Source organism: Paroedura picta, chromosome 1 (genome assembly GCF_049243985.1).
Source record: "Paroedura picta isolate Pp20150507F chromosome 1, Ppicta_v3.0, whole genome shotgun sequence".
Taxonomy (NCBI): domain Eukaryota; kingdom Metazoa; phylum Chordata; class Lepidosauria; order Squamata; family Gekkonidae; genus Paroedura; species Paroedura picta.
This window is the reverse complement of record NC_135369.1, coordinates 1,110,954-1,131,148: the sequence shown is the minus strand read 5'-3', so window position 1 is coordinate 1,131,148 and position 20,195 is coordinate 1,110,954. Positions and strand designations below refer to the sequence as shown.

General features: G+C 57.9%; 1 protein-coding gene across 8 annotated transcripts in view; it reads right to left on the bottom strand.

The window, feature by feature from the left end:
* ARHGEF11 (Rho guanine nucleotide exchange factor 11) overlaps window positions 1–20,195 on the bottom strand; it is a 68,621-nt gene that overhangs the window by 3,944 nt on the left and 44,482 nt on the right. For 7 of the 8 annotated variants that reach the window (XM_077319015.1, XM_077319030.1, XM_077319017.1 and 4 more), the window contains 13 exons: window positions 18,425–18,504; window positions 18,165–18,290; window positions 14,294–14,411; window positions 14,033–14,211; window positions 7,658–7,733; window positions 7,263–7,415; window positions 5,617–5,704; window positions 5,215–5,322; window positions 4,458–4,546; window positions 4,028–4,255; window positions 3,090–3,443; window positions 2,396–2,485; window positions 1,589–1,872 (listed from right to left, as the gene is read on the bottom strand). In XM_077319015.1, the coding sequence (XP_077175130.1) occupies window positions 1,589–1,872; window positions 2,396–2,485; window positions 3,090–3,443; window positions 4,028–4,255; window positions 4,458–4,546; window positions 5,215–5,322; window positions 5,617–5,704; window positions 7,263–7,415; window positions 7,658–7,733; window positions 14,033–14,211; window positions 14,294–14,411; window positions 18,165–18,290; window positions 18,425–18,504 (1,973 nt within the window). The remainder of the gene's footprint in view (window positions 1–1,588; window positions 1,873–2,395; window positions 2,486–3,089; window positions 3,444–4,027; window positions 4,256–4,457; window positions 4,547–5,214; window positions 5,323–5,616; window positions 5,705–7,262; window positions 7,416–7,657; window positions 7,734–14,032; window positions 14,212–14,293; window positions 14,412–18,164; window positions 18,291–18,424; window positions 18,505–20,195) is intronic. The other variant, XM_077319040.1, reaches the window with a different exon arrangement.

Sequence of the window (20,195 nt, the reverse complement as noted above, 5' to 3'; positions counted from 1 at the left end):
TGAGTCAGCAGTGTGACTCAGTGCTAAAAAGGCAAATGGGATTTTGGGCTGTATCAAACAGAGTATCATGTCCAGATCACCGCTTTGCTCTGGTTCGGCCTCACTTGGAGTCCTGTGTTCAGTTTTGGGCACCCCAGCTGAAGAGGGATGTTGACAAACTGGAGCATGTCTAGAGGAGGGGAACAAAGATGGTGAGGGGTTTGGAGATCAAGATCAAGATGTAGGAGGAAAGGTTGGGGGAGCCTGGTCTGTTTAGTCTGGAGAGAAGACAACTTTAGTCTGGAGAGAAGACAACATATGATAACCATCTTCAAATACTTGAGGGGCTGTCATATAGAACAGTGGTCCCCAACCTTTTATAGGCTGGGGACCAGCAGGGCGATGGCCACGCCCGCGCAGCGTGCATGCGTGGCCGGGCTGCGCATGCGCACATGCGTGCTGCGCGCTCGAAATCGTGCATGTGTGGCACTTTCGCGCATGCGCGCAAGTGCCGCATGTGCACGATTTCGGCCGCGCAGCGCGCATGCGGCGCCCTGATTCCCTCTCCCCCCCCTCCCGCAGTAAGAAGCTTCCCGGGCCGCAAGCTCGCGGCCTGGGAAGTTTTTTACTGCAGGGGGTGGGAACCGCGGCCCGGCGCCCTGGCCTTCACGGCCCGGTACCGGGCCGCAGACCGCAGGTTGGGGACCACTGATATAGAAGATAGAGCAGAGTTGTTTCCTCTTGCCCCAGAGGGTTGGATCAGAACCAGTGGGTTGAAATTAATTCAAAAGAATTTCTGGCTAAACATCCGGAAGAAGTTCCTGACAGAGTGGTTCCTCAGTGGAAGAGGCTTCCTCAGGAGGTTTTGAGTTTTCATTGTTTGGAAGTTTTAAAGCAAAGGTTAGATAGTCATCACACAGAAATGCTGGTTTCATGAACTCAGACAGATGGGGAGTGGGTGGGCAGGAAGGGATGTGCCAGTGTTGGTCTCTTGTGGCCTTTCCTTGCAGACCCAGGGAATTGCTGATCGCCACTGTGGGATGGCAGGTGAAATTCCTCCAGGCCAGGCTGGATTCTGGAGATTTTTGATGTATGGGGGGATCATTTGGGCATGATATTGGGGCCACTATGGGTTCCTGCATTGTGCAGGAGGCTGGACTAGATGACCCTGGAGGCCCGTTCCAAGTCTATGATTCTATGTGTTCCAAACAAGGGTTTTTAACATTTTTCAGCATCCCAGCTTTGGCAAGTGTGGTTGTTCACTGTGCAAAAGAAGAGGGATGGTCCAGTCCAAGAGTCTCGTAGTGGCTCTGAGTGCAATGCCTCCTTGTGCCCCCCCAACTCTTTCGCTTTGCTGGGAACTTTCCTACCTTGGGACCAGGAGCTCTGGCCTTGGAGTGTGAATGTGCTCCTGGAATCCTAGAATCCTAGAGTTGGAAGGGACCTCATGGGTCATCTAGTCCAACCCCCTGCACTATGCAGGACTCCTGTATTCTCCCATTCCATGGAGCCTGTGAACAGAGCAACAGCCCCTCTTCCCAACCGGCAGCCATCAGCCCCCCCCCCCCCCCCGCCGCACATGCACACACACACACACTCACACTCACACCTTTAGCTTGGTCAGCTTCAGCGTCAGCTGCTGGATCGTCCGGAAGATCACAGCCAGGTCCTGAGTCACTTGGCCAGAGGGGGGTGACTGCTCCAGGGGTCCAAAGCCATCCAGGGCACTCGGCCGCTGTGGGCCGTCCTCAGGGTGTTGCCGGGAGACGTGGGGGGCGGCTGGAGATGCATTGCTCGGCTGGGCTAGAGGGTGGGGGGGCTCCGGAGGGCACAGACGGCCAGCATCCGTGTGGGACTCTGCACCGCCCGGGAAGCTAACGTAGAAATAGTTCCCTGCGGAAGAAAACCAGGACTGTTTGTCCGCATTGGGGCAAGGGGTGGGTGGGGGGAGAATACTTCCTGAAGAGCCCCCCCCCCATCTGGGCTGTAGGTTTCTCTGCCTAGCTCCCAGAAGCCCTGGCTCAGCTGCCTTCCTGGCACCCATGAATCCACAACCAAGGGAAGGAAAGACATGGAGGCACAGCAACAGTTCTTGGTGAGGGCAGCTGGAACCACACGGGCACCCCCTCCCCGGATCTCTGCTTTGCCAGCAGCTGTGCCATCAGGCAGGAGAGGCTGGGGCGGGGAGTCCCCGGAGAGGAAGCTCTGCAGCCCCTAGAAGAAGGGGGGGGGTTGAGGGAAAAGGGCCTCTGTGACTTGGGACAGCCCCCCCCCCGCCCCCCGCATGGGCTCAGGGCCTCAAGGAATCTTTAGCAGAGAAGATGCCCCCCCCCCCCTCCAATTCTCATGTTTTCTGCAGTGGAGGGCAGTGCCTGGGGGGGAGCAAGAGCTCTTGGGGGGGAGTAGGGGGGTTTACCATCCGCGTGAGAGCCCCCTCCTGCATCTCTGTCTGCCTGGCTGCCAGCTGGCCAGGGGCGGGCATCGCAAGCTCCCTCCACCACCGGGGCTGTGCAGGAAACACCAGGAGAGAGAGGGAGGGGGGGAGGGAGGGGGGGAGGAGGGGGGGAGGGAGAGTGACGGGAGGGGGACAGAGAGGCAGAGATTAGGAAATCACGACTGGCCCCCGAAGGGCCCGGCACCCAGAGAGAGCAGGCAGCAGAGCGAGACAGAACCCGGACCGAGAGAGAGGAGAGGTCGACGTGCCGAGCAGAAGTGGAGCAGAAGCAGCGGGGGGGTGGGGGTGGGGGTGGGGGTCAGCCTGCAGGAGGTGGGTTCAAATCCTGATTCAGCCTCCCCTGCTCCGTACCTAGCCTGAGCCCGGGGGGGGGGAGGGGGGAGCCATGTTAGTCTGTGGCAGCAGCAGCAGCAGCAGGAGGCCCCCAAGGCCACGGTTAGTCTTTAGGGGGCAGGGCAGGGAGGGAGGGAGGGAGGGAGGGAGGGGGCAGGGCCCAAGGCTACCCACTCCTTTGCTTGCACTCGGAGGCAGAGGCAGGCCGGATGCGGCTCCTGGCCAAGAACCCCCCCCCCCACACACACACACACACACACACACACCCGGGGACACAGGGCAGAGGCGGGAGGGCCGGAGGCAGGAGGGCCTCGCTCCCTACCTTTCCGCACTACTCGGAGGGGGCCCTGCACTTCGGTGGCCACGGGCCCCTCTGCCTCTCCGGGGCGATCCATCGGGTGGCCCCCCGTGCCGGCCCCTGCCTCCTCCGCGGGCCCCGGGCTCTGCTCCCCTGGCGCTTCAGGACCGGCGTGGCCCAGTCCGGAGTGCTCCGCCGAGTGGCCACGCAGCAGGGAGGGCTCGCCGCTGCCCACGGCCTGCCCCCAGCTTCCCCCTGAGTCCTGCGGGGCCAGCCCCGTGGAGCCAACAACGGATGGGGTCGGGGTCAAGTCCTCGTCGGGGTCGGGGTCTCGGCTGGGCAGGAGCTTCTGCAGGAGGAGGAGGCGCAGCGTCTCCACTGCAGGCCAGAAAACACAGGCGGAAAGTCACCGGGGGGGGGGGGGGGGCTCTGAGGCCCTGGTCGGCTCCTGGGGGCGCCATCCCTCACAGGGCTGCCGTGTTCTGAGCACAACGCGGCAGGCCAGGGGCCCACTCAGACCCACACTGTGTGGCCAGACCCGGGAGGTTCCCCAGTGGGGCCACTCAGGAGGTTCCCCAGTGGGGCCAGAAGTGCAGAAGCCCTGCCACTCCCCCCCCCTCCCCAAGCACCAACCAGACAGAGCACCACACTCCTCAAAGCCAGTGTGTCCCCTCCAGTGTGTCACCCGGTGGCGTCAGGAGAGTGTCACTAAGGGCCATCAGGAGTTCCACTGGCAGGACCAGGACTCCAGAAGCCCTCTGGAAGGCCAGGGAGATCCACCAATGGGTGGGAGGGATTTGGGGAGTTCCAGTGGCTGCCCCACAGGCTCCTCCCCACCCTGCCCGCCAGCCCGCCCTCCAGGGCGTGTTCTGAACCCCCCTCCCCCTCCTCCAAAAAGCCTCCAGCAGCCAGTCCATAGCTGGAAGGCCAGAGAGTGGGGGGGGGGGGGCTGGGACGCTCACCATCCTCCAGGGCCGACTCGGCTAGACTCGCCACCGAGGAGGAGGCTGCAAGGGGCCCTGGAGGCCTGCCCACCCTTGACTCTTCCTCCTGGGGAGGAACGCTCTCGGCCCCCAAGGCCCCCGGCTGCATCTCTTCCTCTTCTTCGTCCTCCAGGCTGACGTCTGCCTCAGGCTCTCCTGGCAGCCCCAGACGGTTCTCTGCATCCACAGCCTCCGTGGGGGTCTCCTCTGCGGGACACGGAGGGGGCGAGAGAGGGTCTCAGTTGCGGTCCCACCCCCCCCACACCCCCACCGGGCCTCCCTGGCTGGGGAGAGGCCCAGAGAGCGGCTGCCGCCAGCAGAGGAGGCAGGCCACCAGGCTGTGCCCATCGCTGCCACACTCTTCGGCCACTGCCCCAAGCCCTCAGCCCTTCGAAGGCCGGCCGCTCACCCAAAGAAGCCTCTTCTTCAGCTCCCTGGCTGGAAGCCCCTTCTCCACGGGTCAGGCTGGGGGGGATGTCTGCCTCCTGGAGCACCAGACTGCAAACGAAGGGGAAAGATGCCCAAAAACGGCTGGGGGGAGGAAGCTGGGTCCCCGAGAGCCATGGTGGAGGAGGCACCCAAGCAAAGAAGGGACCAGGGCCGCTCTGCCCCAGGCTGGGCCCAGATGTGCAACGTCTCACCAGCGACTCTGGGCAGGTCCTGAAATTCTGCCCTTTTGAAAGGAGCGTTTGCAGGTGTGACAAGGAGAGCCCCAATCCAGGCTCCAAGAAGAGGCCGAGGAGGCTTGTGTGCCCCACTTTCCTTGACCTCAAGGGGTCTGAAAGCGGCAGAGGACTCTCCTTCCCTCCCTCTCCCCACAACAGGGAGAAGCTGGCAGGTCTGAGATTCCCGAGAGTGAACCTGGGATGGGCCCGGCGTTACCCACTGCAGGCTTCACGGAGGCGAGGAGTGGGGACTCGAACCCAGCTCCCCAGATGACAGTCTACCACACTTAGCCACGGCCCCACTCCTGTCAAGAACACTAAGGGGGGGGTCCTCTCCACAAAGGGATGGGGGCTGCCCACAGGGGGAGGGGGCTGCAATGAAGAAGTGGAGGGGTCCCGTCCCGTCCCCCCAGTTCATTCTTCTTCCACCAGCCCTGCAGCTCACGCGCTCCTCCCTCTCCCCTCCTTCCCCTTGGCGGGACAGGCCACGTCCTTCCTCACCTGGCTGGCGCTGGGCGGGGCAGAGGCAGCTGCTGGGGCCGGTGCTTGGGGGGGAACGTGGCATTGCGCATGGTGCCTTTCACCGCCTCGTCCAACAGCTCCATCCACCTGCCAGACACAGGAAGGGGGAACAGACTATAAAAGCCCAGAGCCTGGACTCGGCTTATTCTCTGTCGGCTGCCTCCAAGCCAGGACACGCCACGGCCCCTGCACACCCAGAGAGCCAACCGCCCGCCCAGGGGGAGATCATGCCAGCTATCTCGAGTTGCCCTCTGCCTTGGGCACCGGCCCCCTCCTCCACTGTCTGCCCCTGCCCCCCGCCTTCCTCGTGGCCAGGGCGGCCCTGCAGGCCTGACCTCGTTCCCCGCTGCCCCCCCTGCCCAAGGGGGGCAAGCAACTTACGTGTTCTTCTCGGACGAGGTCAAAGCTACCAGCTCGTAGATCTGGGGTCCTAACTCAGAGGTGCAGATGATGAAGAGGGCTCTCTTATCTGGGGGGGAGGGGGGGGGAGAGAGTAGAGGCTAAGAAAGTCTACCCCTCCCCCCCAAAAAAAACAAAAGAAACAAAAAACACAAGGTCTTTTCTTTTGAACTGGCAACAGGGCAGGATGGTGAACAAATTGGGGCAGGTCACTTCCTCTTCAGGCAGCCCTCTGAATGCCAGGGCTCCAAACTGTCCTCCCCTTCGCAGCCGGGCCAATGCCTGGCCAAGCGTGGCAGCCTCTTCCGGTACAGAGTCGGGTTTGGCCTTCCTCTTCCCCTGCAGGCCTGTCTGCTCATGATGGGACCCAACACAGCCCCCTGCATTAGGCCAGGCTTCTGGGCTAGGCAGAATTAAGGCCAGAATTTAATTCCAGTCATCTATTCCCCCCCCCCCGCAGGATTATAACAGAGTCCAGCTGTGCCCAGTTCTCTTAGGGCTGTTCTCTCTGAGTTCTCTCAGCCCCACCTCCCCCATAGGGCAGGGTTTCGTGAAACCTTGGGGTTTCCTGATGGCCTTGAAAGGGTTTCCCGAATGGGTGGGAGTTAATTAGTTTTTTGGAATTGTTAAACATTTATTGGGTGATATGACCATATATGGTCATGTGGACCCATTTTTGTTTTTTCCCCCTCCCAAAACGGCCAGTGATGGGGCTGGAAGGGGTGGGGCCCTGGGTGGGCATGTCCACAGTGATGCTTCCCAACTGCATTCTGACGATCACCCCACTTCTGGGGTTTCCCACAGAATCATAGAATCATGGAGTTGGAAGGGGCCTACGGGGTCATCTAGTCCAACCCCCTGCACCATACAGGACACTCCCAACCCTCTCGCTCCTCCACTGTCACCTGCCACCCCCTTGAACCTTCACGGAATCAGCCTCTCCATCAGATGGCTCTCCAGCCTCTGCTTAAAAATCTCCAAAGATGGAGAACCCACCACCTCCCGAGGAAGCCTGTTCCACTGAGAAACCGCTCTCACTGTCAGGAACTTCTGAGCCAGTTTGGTGTAGTGGTTAGGAGTGTGTACTTCTAATCTGGCATGCCAGGTTCGATTCTGCGCTCCCCCACATGCAGCCAGCTGGGTGACCTTGGGCTCACCACGGCACTGATAAAACTGTTCTGACCGGGCTCTCTCAGCCTCACCCACCCCACAGGGTGTCTGTTGTGGGGAGAGGAATGGGAAGGCGACTGTAAGCTGCTTTGAGCCTCCTTCGGGTAGGGAAAAGCGGTATATAAGAACCAACTCTTCTTCTTCTTCTTTGTCTCCTCTCCAGGCTAAACAGACCAAGCTCCCTCAGCCTTTCTTCATATGTCTTATGGTCCCCAACCCCCCCACCCTCTACGTTGCCCTCCTCTGGACACGCTCCAGCTTGTCCACATGCCTCTTCCAATGTGGTGCCCAGAACTGACCACAGGACTCCAAAGGGATCCAGGCAGGGCATGAGGCCCTCACCCGCAGGCGTCCCCAGCTTCCCTCCCCCCCCCCCCCACGAGTCAAGTCCCGTCTTGGGGACGCCTGTGTGATTCCGGCCTCTTTGGCAACCTGCCCTGGCGTCCTCCACGGCTTACCTGTGGCTACGGAACGAATGAGGACGGAGTTGAGCTTGAGGACAGGGCTGAAGGTCTGCTTGGTGTCCGTCTTGCTGTGGCACTTGAGCACCAGCTTCTCATCTTGCCTCTGAAGAAGCACCAAAAGGTCTTCCAGGAGCAAGACGTGCAGCTCTGGGGGTGGGGGGGGGGGGAGAGAGAGAGAAAGAGAGACAGACAGACAGACAGACAGAAAGAGCCCAACTCAGACCGGTGGCTGGGTGCCCTGGCCTGGCCGCGCATCCCTAGCCCGACTGAGCAGGCCCGGTGGAAACCCAGCACTGGGAGTTCTCGCCTCAGGGCTTGACCAAGAACCCGACGGGGCCGGTCAGAGCTGCCTCGGACATGAACCCGGGCAGGGAAGATGAACCACGCACCAACCGTCTTCTCTTTGCTGATGCGCCAGTTCAGTGGCCCCTCATGGATCATGCGCCGACTTCGGAGGTCAAGATTCTGGGCGGGAAAGTCAGAGACAGCGGCACATTGAAGGAAGGAGGAACAGGCAGGAAAGAGGAAATCAAGAACACAGATGAGAAACAGATTCGTGACAGAAACGCTTTCTTGTTTAATGCCCGTTGTCAGGATTGTAGAATCTCTGTCATAAATTAGCTTGAGTTCCTCCATGTCAGTTATATTGTTTTATATTGCTTGGCGCCTGGTTGCCCCAGGTCCTGTATTCTTGCTAACCATAAAAGTGAATAATTTGTTTTTGTAACCTTATCACATGTTGTGGCCTCTCGGCAGAGCCTGGCTTTGTTGTCACCTCCTCAAGGCTATGAGAATGTATTTCTGTTTTTCTTACACATGTGTCTTTTCTCTGGCTCCCCTCCCTTGGGAACTGTCAAGTTTTGGGCGGGAGAATTGTATTGATAAGCAGAAGCAAATCTGTACTCTAGTCAGATTTGACTTCTCAGTCCTATGGCGTGTAGTACTTTCCAATAAAGCTTTCTTTGATTAAGAAGCCTGTTGTGAGTTCTCTGCACGTTTGACATTAAGTCAAATCTCACAACCCCTTTCGCCTGCCAACATGCAGGACGAAGGAAATATCTATACTGAACAGGGAGAAGGCCTGGATTGGGACCTCTCCCAGAGCGACGGGGCCGGTGTGGGCCCGTACAGCTCGGGCATGCTCCGGGCCTTAGGGGAGGCAACTCCGAGGCATGCCGAGTTCCTGGAGAAGCACATCACCGAACGCAGGAGGCTGTCGAAGTACGACCACCTGACGGGGGATGAGCAGTGGCCGGACCAACTGGGGATGCCCAGCTACGGGTCGGAGCCTGCCGGGGAAGTGCGAGACTTGCAGCACAAACTGGACAAGGTGACCAATTGGCTGCAGGACGTCTCGGGCCGGTTGGATCCGGAAGAGCAGCGTGAGGCGCGGCGCCTGCTGCACGAGCTGCAGGGGGACGCTCGTGAATCCAGCAGACGGAAGCTGGGGGAGCTCCCCACCCTGCGGGAGCGCGAAGAGGTGGCGATGCAGGCGGCCGACGAAGCCGAAGCCGCCGCTTTGGCCGAGGCAAGGGCGGCAGCGCAGCGGCAGGCGGAAGAAGAAGCTGGCCTCGGTGGAGCCGGGGCTCAGGGTGGCGCGGGAGCCGCCGAAGGTGCCGGGGCAGCTGACGGTGCGGCGGCGGACGTGGACGGAGCAGAAGCGGCGGCAGCGCAAGCAGCGGCGGCGGCGCGAGCGGCGGCGGCGCGAGCAGCAGCGGCGGTGCGAGCAGCGGCGGCGGCGCGAGCAGCGGTTGGAATAGGTCAAGGTTTGGGCCGTGGAGCTGGAGTCCCAATGGATTGGGGACCGGGACGACTGCCTCCCCATCTCCGGGGAGTGGAAATGAGGAGCACCTACAAGTTTAAAGCTAAATTCTCGGGGGATCCATCGACCTTCCCTTCGTTCCTGGTGCATCTTCAAGCCTACATGATGGACATGGGATTTACTTTCAATGACGATGCCGAGCGCGTTCGTTTTGTGGGGGAATGCCTGGAAGGGAAGGCGGCGAAATGGTTCATGGACCTCTACCGCTACAACCCGAGAGCCGTGCGTAATTACAATCATTTCCTGAGAACCATGCGCCAGATGTACGTGGAGCCGTTCGAGAAGGAGACGGCGGAGAAGAAGCTCAAATCCCTGAAGCAAGGGAAGATGACAGTGGCCGAGTATGCCAGGGAATTCAAGGAGCTGTCCTCATCTGTGCCGGATTGGACCGAGCCCCAACGAGTGCACGCGTTCGTGGGGGGCCTCTCTGGGGATTTGTCCAGCAAGTGCCTCCTCCTGGAAGACCCGCTCACGGTGGCAGGTTGGGTTCAACTGGCAGGAGAGATGGAGAGCCGCCTGGAAAGGGCGGCCGAATATCAAGGAGTCGCCGGCAAGGCAGGGGCGAAAACGTCCACACCCAAGAAAGTCAAGCCCCAGGCAAAACTGGAACCGAGCGAGCGCACTCGGCGCATGGAGAAGGGACTGTGCTTGGGCTGTGGTCAGGCTGGCCACTTCCTTGCACAGTGCCCAACCAAGACGGCGCCCGGGGCCAAGCCTACGGGAGGAACCCCAGCCAAAGCATCCTCTACCAAGAAACCGGCCCCAAAGAAAAGTGCCAAGTCTCTGCTGGTGCCAGCTGGAGCCGCCACTGAGGTGGAGGAATCGGAGGAGAGCAGCGGCCAGGGTGAAGGAGGTCAATCGGAGGAGCAGTCAGGAAACGAAGACGGTCTGCTGTAAAGGCGCCCCGCCAGCAGGCCTCCGGCAGGGGCAAACGAGTGGTGAGTGATTCCCCCCTGATTCTTTTGCCTGCAACCCTCACAGAGCCCAAGTCGGGGCGAAAAGTGGGGGTTCGTTGCATTGTTGACTCAGGGTATACCCAGACTTTAGTAAGCCCAGCACTAGCCGAGACTTTGGGGGTGGGGAAGGTGCCTTTGGGTGAGCCGCTACCCATTACCCAACTGGATGGAAAATGCGCCCCAGGGGGGAGGCTACGGCCAAGACGCTCCCTATGGACTTGGATGTCGAGAAACATTGGGAGCAAATTCAACCCCTGGTAGCGCCCCACTCCGCGTTCCCATGTGTCCTGGGCTTGGATTGGTTGAGGGAGCACGATCCCACGGTGAAGTGGAAAAAGGGAACGGTGAAGTTTTCCTCACCCAGTTGCAAGCGGCATGTGCGGCCCCAGCTTGCCCAAAATGGCCGGGCCGTGGCCGCGGTCGGGACCGTTGAGGGGGCGGTCATTCCCTAGGAGTACCGAGACTTTGCAGACATGTTCGCAGAGGCTGAGTGCGATCAACTTCCCCCCCACCGTAAAACAGACTGTGCCATCGAGTTAAAGAAGGGGGAGCCCCTCCCCAAAGCCAAACTATACTCAATGAGCCCGAGAGAGATGAAAGAACTTAGAGAGTTCTTGGACAAAAACTTAGCCCGGGGATTTATCAGACCTGCGACTTCGCCCTTGGCGGCCCCGGTCCTTTTTGTCAAAAAGAAAGACGGGTCCCTGCGCCTCTGCACGGACTACAGAGGGCTGAAGGCTGTTTCCACCTGTAATGCCTACCCGCTGCCTTTGATTAAGGACTTGCTGGGACATTTGGGGAGGGCTCGGATTTTTACAAAGCTGGACTTGAGGGAAGCCTATTACCGGGTCCGGATAAAGAAGGGGCATGAATACTTGACTGCCTTTAACACCCCCTTGGGCCAATTTGAGTATACCGTCATGCCGTTCGGCCTCGCCGGCGCTCCGGGCGTGTTCATGAACATGATAAATGAAATTATGCATGATTTATTGTATCAGGGGGTGTTGGTGTACATTGATGATATTTTGGTGTATTCTGAAAATGTGGGCAAGCACGCCAAATTGGTCCGCAAAGTGCTCCGCCGACTGCGGAAGCACCAGTTGTTTGCTAAACTTTCAAAGTGTGAGTTTCACCGGGATTCGGTGGAATTTCTGGGTTTCCGGGTCTCCCAAGCGGGGATTGAAATGGACCCAGGCAAGGTGCGTGACTTGCTGTCCTGGGAACCACCCCGCACGCGGAGGCAACTGCAAAGTTTCTTAGGATTTGCAAACTTTTACAGGACATTCATCCCTAGTTTTGCCAGGGTGGCATTGCCTCTCACTGACTTGTTGAAAACAAAGGACGGGGGAAAAGCGGCGAGCCGTCCAGGCGCCCCACTCCAGTGGACCCCCCAGTGTCAGGAGGCTTTTGAAAATCTGAAGCTCCTGTTTACATCTGAGCCCGTGCTAGCCCATGCTGATCCAACTAAGCAATTCACTGTGCAAGTAGATTCCTCGGATGTGGCAATGGGGGCCGTGATCCTACAAGAGGGGGAGGATGGGAAGTTACACCCATTAGCTTATTTGTCAAAGAAGTTCTCTGGGGCAGAAAGAAACTGAGCGATTTGGGAAAAAGAAGCAGCTGCAGTAAAATTAGCCTTAGCTACCTGGAGACATTGGTTGGAAGGGTCCGCCGTCCCGTTTGTAGTTTGGACAGACTATAAGAATCTTCAGGCACTCAAGCAGCCCCGCTCGCTTTCTGCCAAGCAAATGCGGTGGGCGGAGTTTTTCTCTCGATTCAACTTCACTCTCAAGCATCTGCCAGGCAAACTGAACTTCTTGGCGGACGCACTGTCCCGCTTGCCCCAGTACAACAGCAAGCGCGACCCATTGGTGGACACAGTTTTTACTCCCGCCCAACTGGGAATGGCCGCAGTGACACGCAGTCAAACCAAGACGGGAAATTCGATCCCGGGAGGGTGGGTTCAGAAGGAGGTGTTACAAGACTCTGAGTTTGCTTACCTCCGCCCCGACTTAGTCGAGAAGGGGGGCTTGTTTTTTAAGGGGGAGAGACTCTATGTCCCGGTGGCGGCGCGCGGGGACGTTTTGAAACTTTGTCATGATGCTAAAACCGCAGGACATTTTGGTTTTGTGAAAACTCTGCACCTGGTCAGGAGACATTATTGGTGGCCAACGTTGCAGATTGATGTTGAGAAATATGTGCAGGGTTGCCCCACTTGCCTGGTTTCCAAACCTGCGGGTGGGAAGAAACGAGGGTTGCTGCAGCCCCTGCCCACTCCCTCCCGTCCGTGGTCCGATGTCACCATGGATTTTATCACGGACTTGCTGCCCAGCCAGGGCAAATCAGTGATCTGGGTGGTGGTAGATGCATTTTCCAAGCAAGCCCATTTTATCCCTTGTGCTGGATTGCCCTCAGCGGCCAAATTGGCCTCGATGTTTGTGACCCACATAATACGCCTACATGGGATCCCGAGGCGTCTGCTCACGGATCGGGGCCCCCAGTTCGTTGCCAAGTTCTGGCGGGAGCTCCTGAGATTGTTGGGAGTGGAGCAAGCCTTGACATCAAGCTACCACCCTGAATCCAACGGCCAAACCGAGAGGGTGAACCAAATTCTTGAACAGTACCTGCGCTGTTTTATCAACCACCAACAGGATGACTGGGTAGCCCTCTTGCCACTTGCTGAATTTGCCTATAACAATGGGGCGCACGCTTCCACGGGTGTGTCACCTTTCAAAGTAGTGTACGGGACAGACTTAGTGGCGGCACCCACCTGGGAGCTGAGTTCTGCCGAAGCCCCTGAAGTCACCAAGTGGGCTGCAACTATCAGTGCTGGTTGGCCTGACATTGTCTCAAGCCTCAAGGCGGCTAAACAGGCTTATAAAACCCAGGCTGACAAGAAACGGGCCCCAGCCCCCGCATGGAAAGTGGGGGATCTCGCTTACTTGTCTCCAAAGAACCTGCGCTGTCAGCAAAAATCCAAGAAGTTGGGTCCTAAATACGTGGGGCCCTTTCCAATTGTGAAATTGATCAATGCTGTGACTGTGGAATTGTCTCTGCCTAAAACTTACAGGAATGTACATCCGGTTTTTCATTCCAGCCTGCTGCGACGAGCCCCTGTGCCGGATGTGTGGCACCCTCCCTTATCTACTCCTGTGCCGGTCTACATCGATAAAGACACTCACTATGAAGTCAACCAAATATTGGACTCTCGGGTGCACAAGGGTCGCCTCCAATACTTGGTAGATTGGAAGGATTTTCCTTCAGGGGAGAGGGAGTGGGTGGAGGCAGAGAACGTGAAGGCACCTCGCCTCCTCCGAGCTTTCCACCGCGCATTCCCTGAATGCCCCCGTCCTGTGGATGCGGGTTAGGGTGGGGGAGGTCTTTTTAGTGCGAAGGGATGTCAGGATTGTAGAATCTCTGTCATAAATTAGCTTGAGTTCCTCCATGTCAGTTATATTGTTTTATATTGCTTGGCGCCTGGTTGCCCCAGGTCCTGTATTCTTGCTAACCATAAAAGTGAATAATTTGTTTTTGTAACCTTATCACATGTTGTGGCCTCTCGCCAGAGCCTGGGTTTGTTGTCACCTCCTCAAGGCTATGAGAATGTATTTCTGTTTTTCTTACACATGTGTCTTTTCTCCGGCTCCCCTCCCTTGGGAACTGTCAAGTTTTGGGCGGGAGAATTGTATTGATAAGCAGAAGCAAATTTGTACTCTAGTCAGATTTGACTTCTCAGTCCTATGGCGTGTAGTACTTTCCAATAAAGCTTTCTTTGATTAAGAAGCCTGTTGTGAGTTCTCTGCACGTTTGACACCCGTGTGCGACATCACTATTTTTTAAAAAATGCATAATTAGGATATGCGTCCCCTTTTCCATTTCTGTATCCCCTTCACATCCTTACCTTGTTTTCTAAAAATGAAAATCATGTGGCAGAAGCACAGAAGGAGGACGGGGAGGGGGTCCCGCTCCGCTCCGCTCAGCCCTACCTTGAACTCGGCTGCCAGTGGGTTGCTGGTGCGCTCCAGGGAGGTGGCGTCCAGGCGCTTTTGGTAGGCCTCCAGGCGGTGCTGGTTCTCGGCCCGCCTCACCGCCTCGTTCACATAGCGCAGGATCTCCCGGCACTGGTCCCGGGCCCGGCAGAGCTTCCGGTGCTCGGGGGTGTCCCCTGCGCAAGGCAGCCAAGCGGGCGGTCAGAACCCAGGCGGGAAGGACCCTCTGTGGCCCCAAGCGGCCCCCCGCCCACCTACCGGGGGTGTGCTTGAGGACGTTCTCCAGCAGTAGCGGGTACTTGGTCAGGCGCTGCATCTCCGAGATAAGCAGGTCCTTCAGCTGCAGGCGGCGGCACTGTGGGTGGCTCTCCGCCTCCTGCAAAGAGCACAGAGGAGAGGCACGGGGGAGCCAAGCGACCTTCTGCCTCGGATAAGCGGGGGGGGGGGGGGGGAGATGGCTCTCCAAGCATCCCATGCAATGAAGGGGGCATGCCATGGGAGAGGAAGCATTCGAAGGAGGCCCCCCTCCAGCACCATCCCAAGGCTGAGGCAGTTGTGGAGACAGGGGCGAAAAACAGCTGGAAATGTCCCAGTCACACTCCTGTTCTGACCAGTCTCAATGTGCTGCCTTAGGATCAGCTGCAACCCTTCCTGCTGCCCAGTGCAGTGCGGAGCACATGAAGCACATGAAGCAGCACTACGTGGCCTTGGGGGAAAGAGAAGGCCTTGGGAGCACAGGCTGCAGCCTCGCCTTCCCCTTAGTGGCAGAGGAAAGAGAAATAAGGCGGATCAATGACTGGCTGTGGCATTCGTGTCATCGGGAAGGTTCAGGGGTTTGGGACCATGGATCAAGCCACCGTGATGAGGCCCTTCTATCGGGAGATGGTTTGAATCTCACAAAGGTGGGAAAAGATGTATTTTCGAAGAGCCTTGCAGACCTGAACTCTACTCCTAGAATCCCAGAGTGGGAAGGGGCCATGCAGGCCATCTAGTCCCACCCCCTGCTCAGTGCAGGATCAGCCTGAAGCATCCAGGATAAGTCTCTGTCTAGTCTCTGCTTGAAGACGGCCAGTGAGGGGGAGCTCCCCACCTCCTTAGGCAGCCCCTTCCCCTGCTGAACTAGACTCCCAGAATCCTAGAGTGGGAAGGGGCCATCCAGGCCATCTAGTCCCACCCCCTGCTCAGTGCAGGATCAGCCCAAAGCATCCAGGAGAAGGATCTGTCCAGCCGCTACTTGAAGACGGCCAGTGAGGGGGAGGTCCCCACCTCCTGAGGCAGCCCCTTCCCCTGCTGAACTAGACTCCTAGAATCCTAGAGTGGGAAGGGGCCATGCAGGTCATCTAGTCCCACCCCCTGCTCAGTGCAGGATCAGCCTCCAGCATCCAGGAGAAGGATCAGTCCAGCCGCTGCTTGAAGACGGCCAGTGAGGGGGAGCTCCCCACCTCCTTAGGCAGCCCCTTCCACTGCTGAACTAGACTCCTAGAATCCTAGAGTGGGAAGGGGCCATGCAGGCCATCTAGTCCACCCCCTGCTCAGTGCAGGATCAGCCTCAAGCATCCAGGAGAAGGATCTGTCCAGCCACTGCTTGAAGACGGCCAGTGAGGGGGAGCTCCCCACCTCCTGAGGCAGCCCCTTCCACTGCTGAACTAGACTCCTAGAATCCTAGAGGGGGAAGGGGCCATGCAGGCCATCTAGTCCACCCCCTGCTCAGTGCAGGATCAGCCTCCAGCATCCAGGAGGAGGACCTGTCCAGCCGCTGCTTGAAGACGGCCAGTGAGGGGGAGCTCCCCACCTTCTGAGGCAGCCCCTTCCACTGCTGAACTAGACTCCTAGAATCCTAGAGGGGAAGGGGCCATGCAGGCCATCTAGTCCCACCCCCTGCTCAGGGCAGGATCAGCCTCCAGCATCCAGGAGAAGGACCTGTCCAGCCGCTGCTTGAAGACGGCCAGTGAAGGGGAGCTCCCCACCTCCTTAGGCAGCCCCTTCCACGGCTGAACTAGACTCCTAGAATCCTAGAGTGGGAAGGGGCCATGCAGGCCATCTAGTCCCACCCCCTGCTCAGTGCAGGATCAGCCTCCAGCATCCAGGAGAAGGATCTGTCCATCCGCTGCTAGAAGATGGCCAGTGAGGGGGAGCTCCCCACCTCCTCAGGCAGCCCCTTCCACTGCTGAACTAGACTCCTAGAATCCTAGAGTGGGAAGGGGCCATGCAGGTCATCTAGTCCCACCCCCTGCTCAGTGCAGGATCAGCCTCCAGCATCCAGGAGAAGGATCTGTCCAGCCGCTGCTTGAAGACAGCCAGTGAGGGGGAGCTCCCCACCTCCTGAGGCAGCCCATTCCACGGCTGAACTATTCTATGAATTTTCCCCCCTGAGTCCTAGCCAGCGCTATCACCAAACAAAGGATGCTTAAGGGGAGGGGAGGGGAGGGGATGGGGTGGGGGGTCTTTCGCAGTTCCTGGCTCCCGTCACATGCTCTTCCTCTCTCTTTCTGGGGGGGAAGGGGAGGTGAAGGAAGTTGTGATTCTCGGACGGAAATGCCTTCTCTTTCTGGACGTCATGGACCATGAGCTGTTGGTCCACCGCCTTGCCGGCACGGGGATATTGGGCACAGCATTACGCTGGATACGCTCCTTTCTCCAGGACCGGACCCAGAGGGTTGCAGTGGGAGATGAGTTCTCGCGTTCCTATAGACTCCCTTGTGGGGTCCCTCAGGGTGCGGTCCTCTCTCCCACATTATTCAACATCTTTCTGCGCCCTCTGGCCCAGCTGGTGCGGAGTTTTGGACTGGGTTGCCACCAGTACGCTGATGACACCCAGCTCTATCTCCTCATGGACAGCCGCCCGGACTCCCCCCCGGAACCATTCGCCAGATGTTTGGAAGCAGTGTCTGAATGGTTCGAGCAGAGTCGCCTGAAACTCAACCCCTCCAAGACGGAGGTCCTGTGGCTGGGATGTAGGGGGCAGGACCAGGAAGCGCGCTTACCCACCCTGGCAGGGACGCAACTCACCATCACGTCCCAGGCCAGGAATTTGGGTGTGACCATTGACGCCTCCCTGACTTTGGAGACGCAGGTCAAAAAAGTAGAGGGCCAGGCGTTTTTCCACCTTCGCCAGGCCTGACTACTAGCGCCCTACCTGTCCCCCGAACACTTAGCCACAGTGATCCATGCAACGGTCACCTCCAGAATAGATTTCTGTAACTCGCTCTACGCGGGCCTTCCCTTGTCCTTGATCCGGAAACTTCAGCTAGTGCAAAACGCAGCTGCTCGGGTCCTCACTGGCACATCTTGGAGGGCCCACATCCAGCCAGTGCTGAGGCAGCTGCATTGGTTGCCAGTTGCTGCCTGGATCCGGTTCAAGGTTCTGGTTCTAACCTTCAAGGCTTTACGCGAGTTGGGACCCACATACCTGAGGGACCGCCTATCGCCCTATGCCCCTCGCAGGGCCTTGCGCTCTGCGGGTGAAAACCTGTTGGTCGTTCCCGGCCCTAGGGAAGCACGCCTGGCCTCGACCAGGGCCAGGGCCTTTTCGGTCCTGGCCCCGACCGGGTGGAATGAGCTCCCGGGAGAGCTGCGGGCCCTGCGGGATCTTTCAACGTTCTGCAGGGCCTGCAAGACGGAGCTCTTCCGCCAGGTTTACGGTTGAGGCCGGGGCTGATAATAGATCTATGCCTCCCCCAGGGACTTGGGTTCTGGACCCGAAGCAAAACATCATCAGGACCTCCTCTCCACCCGCTAGTAGTGGGAGGGAGGGGGGGAAGTTGAGCTGCCGTTCTTGTCATGCCGGCAATATTGGCAATGTTATTATTGTTTTATGGGGTTTTAATGGGGATTTGTGATATTGTTACCCGCCACGAGCCGCAAGGGAGTGGCGGGCTATAAATCTGATGATGATGATGATGATGATGATGATGATGATGATGATGATGATGATAATAATAACAACAACAACAACCTAGAGATGCAAGCCAGTGTCTTCACCTTGAAGTATTCCAGGGGAGCTTTGTCAGTGCAGCTCCAGCCCTCCAATTTCCCCACTCTGTGAGTCCCAAAGGTCCTTGGCTTCTCTCCCCTGCTGCCCTGAGCCCTCCCTCCCACGGGGGGTGGGGGGGGGGTGCCTGGAAGGTACCTGCAGGAATAGCTGGAAGCGAGACTCCTTCCGCTTCTTGGTCTTGATCAGCTCCAGGGCGGCCGCCTGGTAAGCACAGAAGTCCGCCGCCACCTGTTGGATCTCTTCCCGCGCGGGCCCATCAAACTGGGGGGGGGAGAGGGAGAGGGAGACACCCCCCTGCCCAGTTCATCATCAAGAAGCTCAACCCCTGGGCCCTATAAGCCCCCAGGGACCCTGCCCTCCAACTCCCAAGCCACCCCCCCCCCGCCAAGCCTTACCCAGGAGAGCATGAAGTCCCCAATCTCCTTCACCACCAGGTTTTCCTCCCGGAGCTTCTTCATCGACTCGGACAGCGAATCTGGGGGGGGGGGCAGAGGACGAGGAGCAGAGCGGGGGGGAGGGAGGAGAGATCAGAGCCCGTGGAATTTTATTTATTTATTTATTTTATTTATTTATATTTATATACCGCCCTCCCCGAAGGCTCAGGAATGGGAGCGTGTGGCTTCCAGCACTGCCCTGCCAGACTCTGTAGGCCGGACCCTTCTGGCCCAGCCTCCTCCCCCCTCCAGTGGGCTCCCCCCACTTCAGCTGGCACACTCACTTGTCCCCTTGTAAGCACACGATGGCAAACCACATTCAATGGACCATCAACAAGTGTGTAAATGCACAAAAAAATAACCAGTGGGACTCGTAGGAATGGGTGGTGTTAACACATCGCCAGAACCATGAGACTTGAAAGGGGCAAGCAGGGTCATCTAGTCCAACTCCCTGCGGAATGCTGGAAATTCACAACCCACTCACAGTGACCCCCAGTTCCATGCCCAGATGATGCCCCCCCCAAAGAAAACCCCAGAATCCCTGGTTCCAGTCTGGCCTGGAGGAATTTACCTGCCAACCCCAAAGTGGTGACGGGCGTTTCCCTGGGCATGCCAAGAAGGGCCACAAGAAGGGCCACGCATGGGCACAGCAGTCCCTTCTGCCCTGTGGGGAAGAGCTCTCTGTGCGATGTCTCCTGACTGGTGAGGAAGGAACTCTCTTTACCATAGAGTTGGTGAGATAGACAGGACACTGGCCGCTCACCTTTGGTCTCACTGACCTGTCCCTGGAGGGTCATTTCCTGTTTCCCCAGCCTCTCTTCCTCTTCCTCTGCCATCTCTCAAGCCTGCAACAGGATGGCAGGGAGACGCCTCAAGCATCTCTCTCCACCCAGCTATTGAGATTAGAATAGGAACCTCATATTTACCTCTAAGTACCATGCTGGTGGACGTGTCTTTCTTTGTTGTTTTCTCTGACCCACACGCACTCTGCTTGCATGCTGCATTAACTGCCATACTAAGGCACTCTGCTTAGCTTCTGGATATTAGCACTTTATCAATGCTTAATGTCCTTCCTGCCCAGCCACTCGTAATCTTCCTGAGTTCACAGAATCAACATTTCTGTCAGGTGGCTCTCTAGCCTCTGCTCACAAACTTCCAAGGAAAGAGAACCCGCCACCAATTTTGCCTCATTTGGGGGTTTTGGCATCCCACACTGCAAGGGGCATAGGCCTTTTTGGACTCCTGGTTTCCATTTGGTGGCCATTTTGAAACAGAACACATGATTCTATGAAAGGGTCCTTGTTAATCGTTCTGCATCTTCTTGGAAAAGAGTGACAAGTGGAGTACCCCAAGGATCTGGATGAGGGATTAGAGGGGATACTTATTAAATTTGCAGATGATACTAAACTGGGAGGGGGAGCTGTCTGAAGACAGCAACAGAATACAGGATGATCTTGATAGGCTCGAGAAGTGGGCTAAACTGAATAAAATGGAGTTCAATAGGGACAAATGTAAAGTTCTGCATTTAGGTTGTTGTTGTTGTTATGTGCGAAGTCGTGTCCGACCCATCGCGACCCCATGGACAATGATCCTCCAGGCCTTCCTGTCCTCTACCATTCCCCGGAGTCCATTTAAGTTTGCACCGACTGCTTCAGTGACTCCATCCAGCCATCTCATTCTCTGTCGTCCCCTTCTTCTTTTGCCCTCGATCGCTCCCAGCATTAGGCTCTTC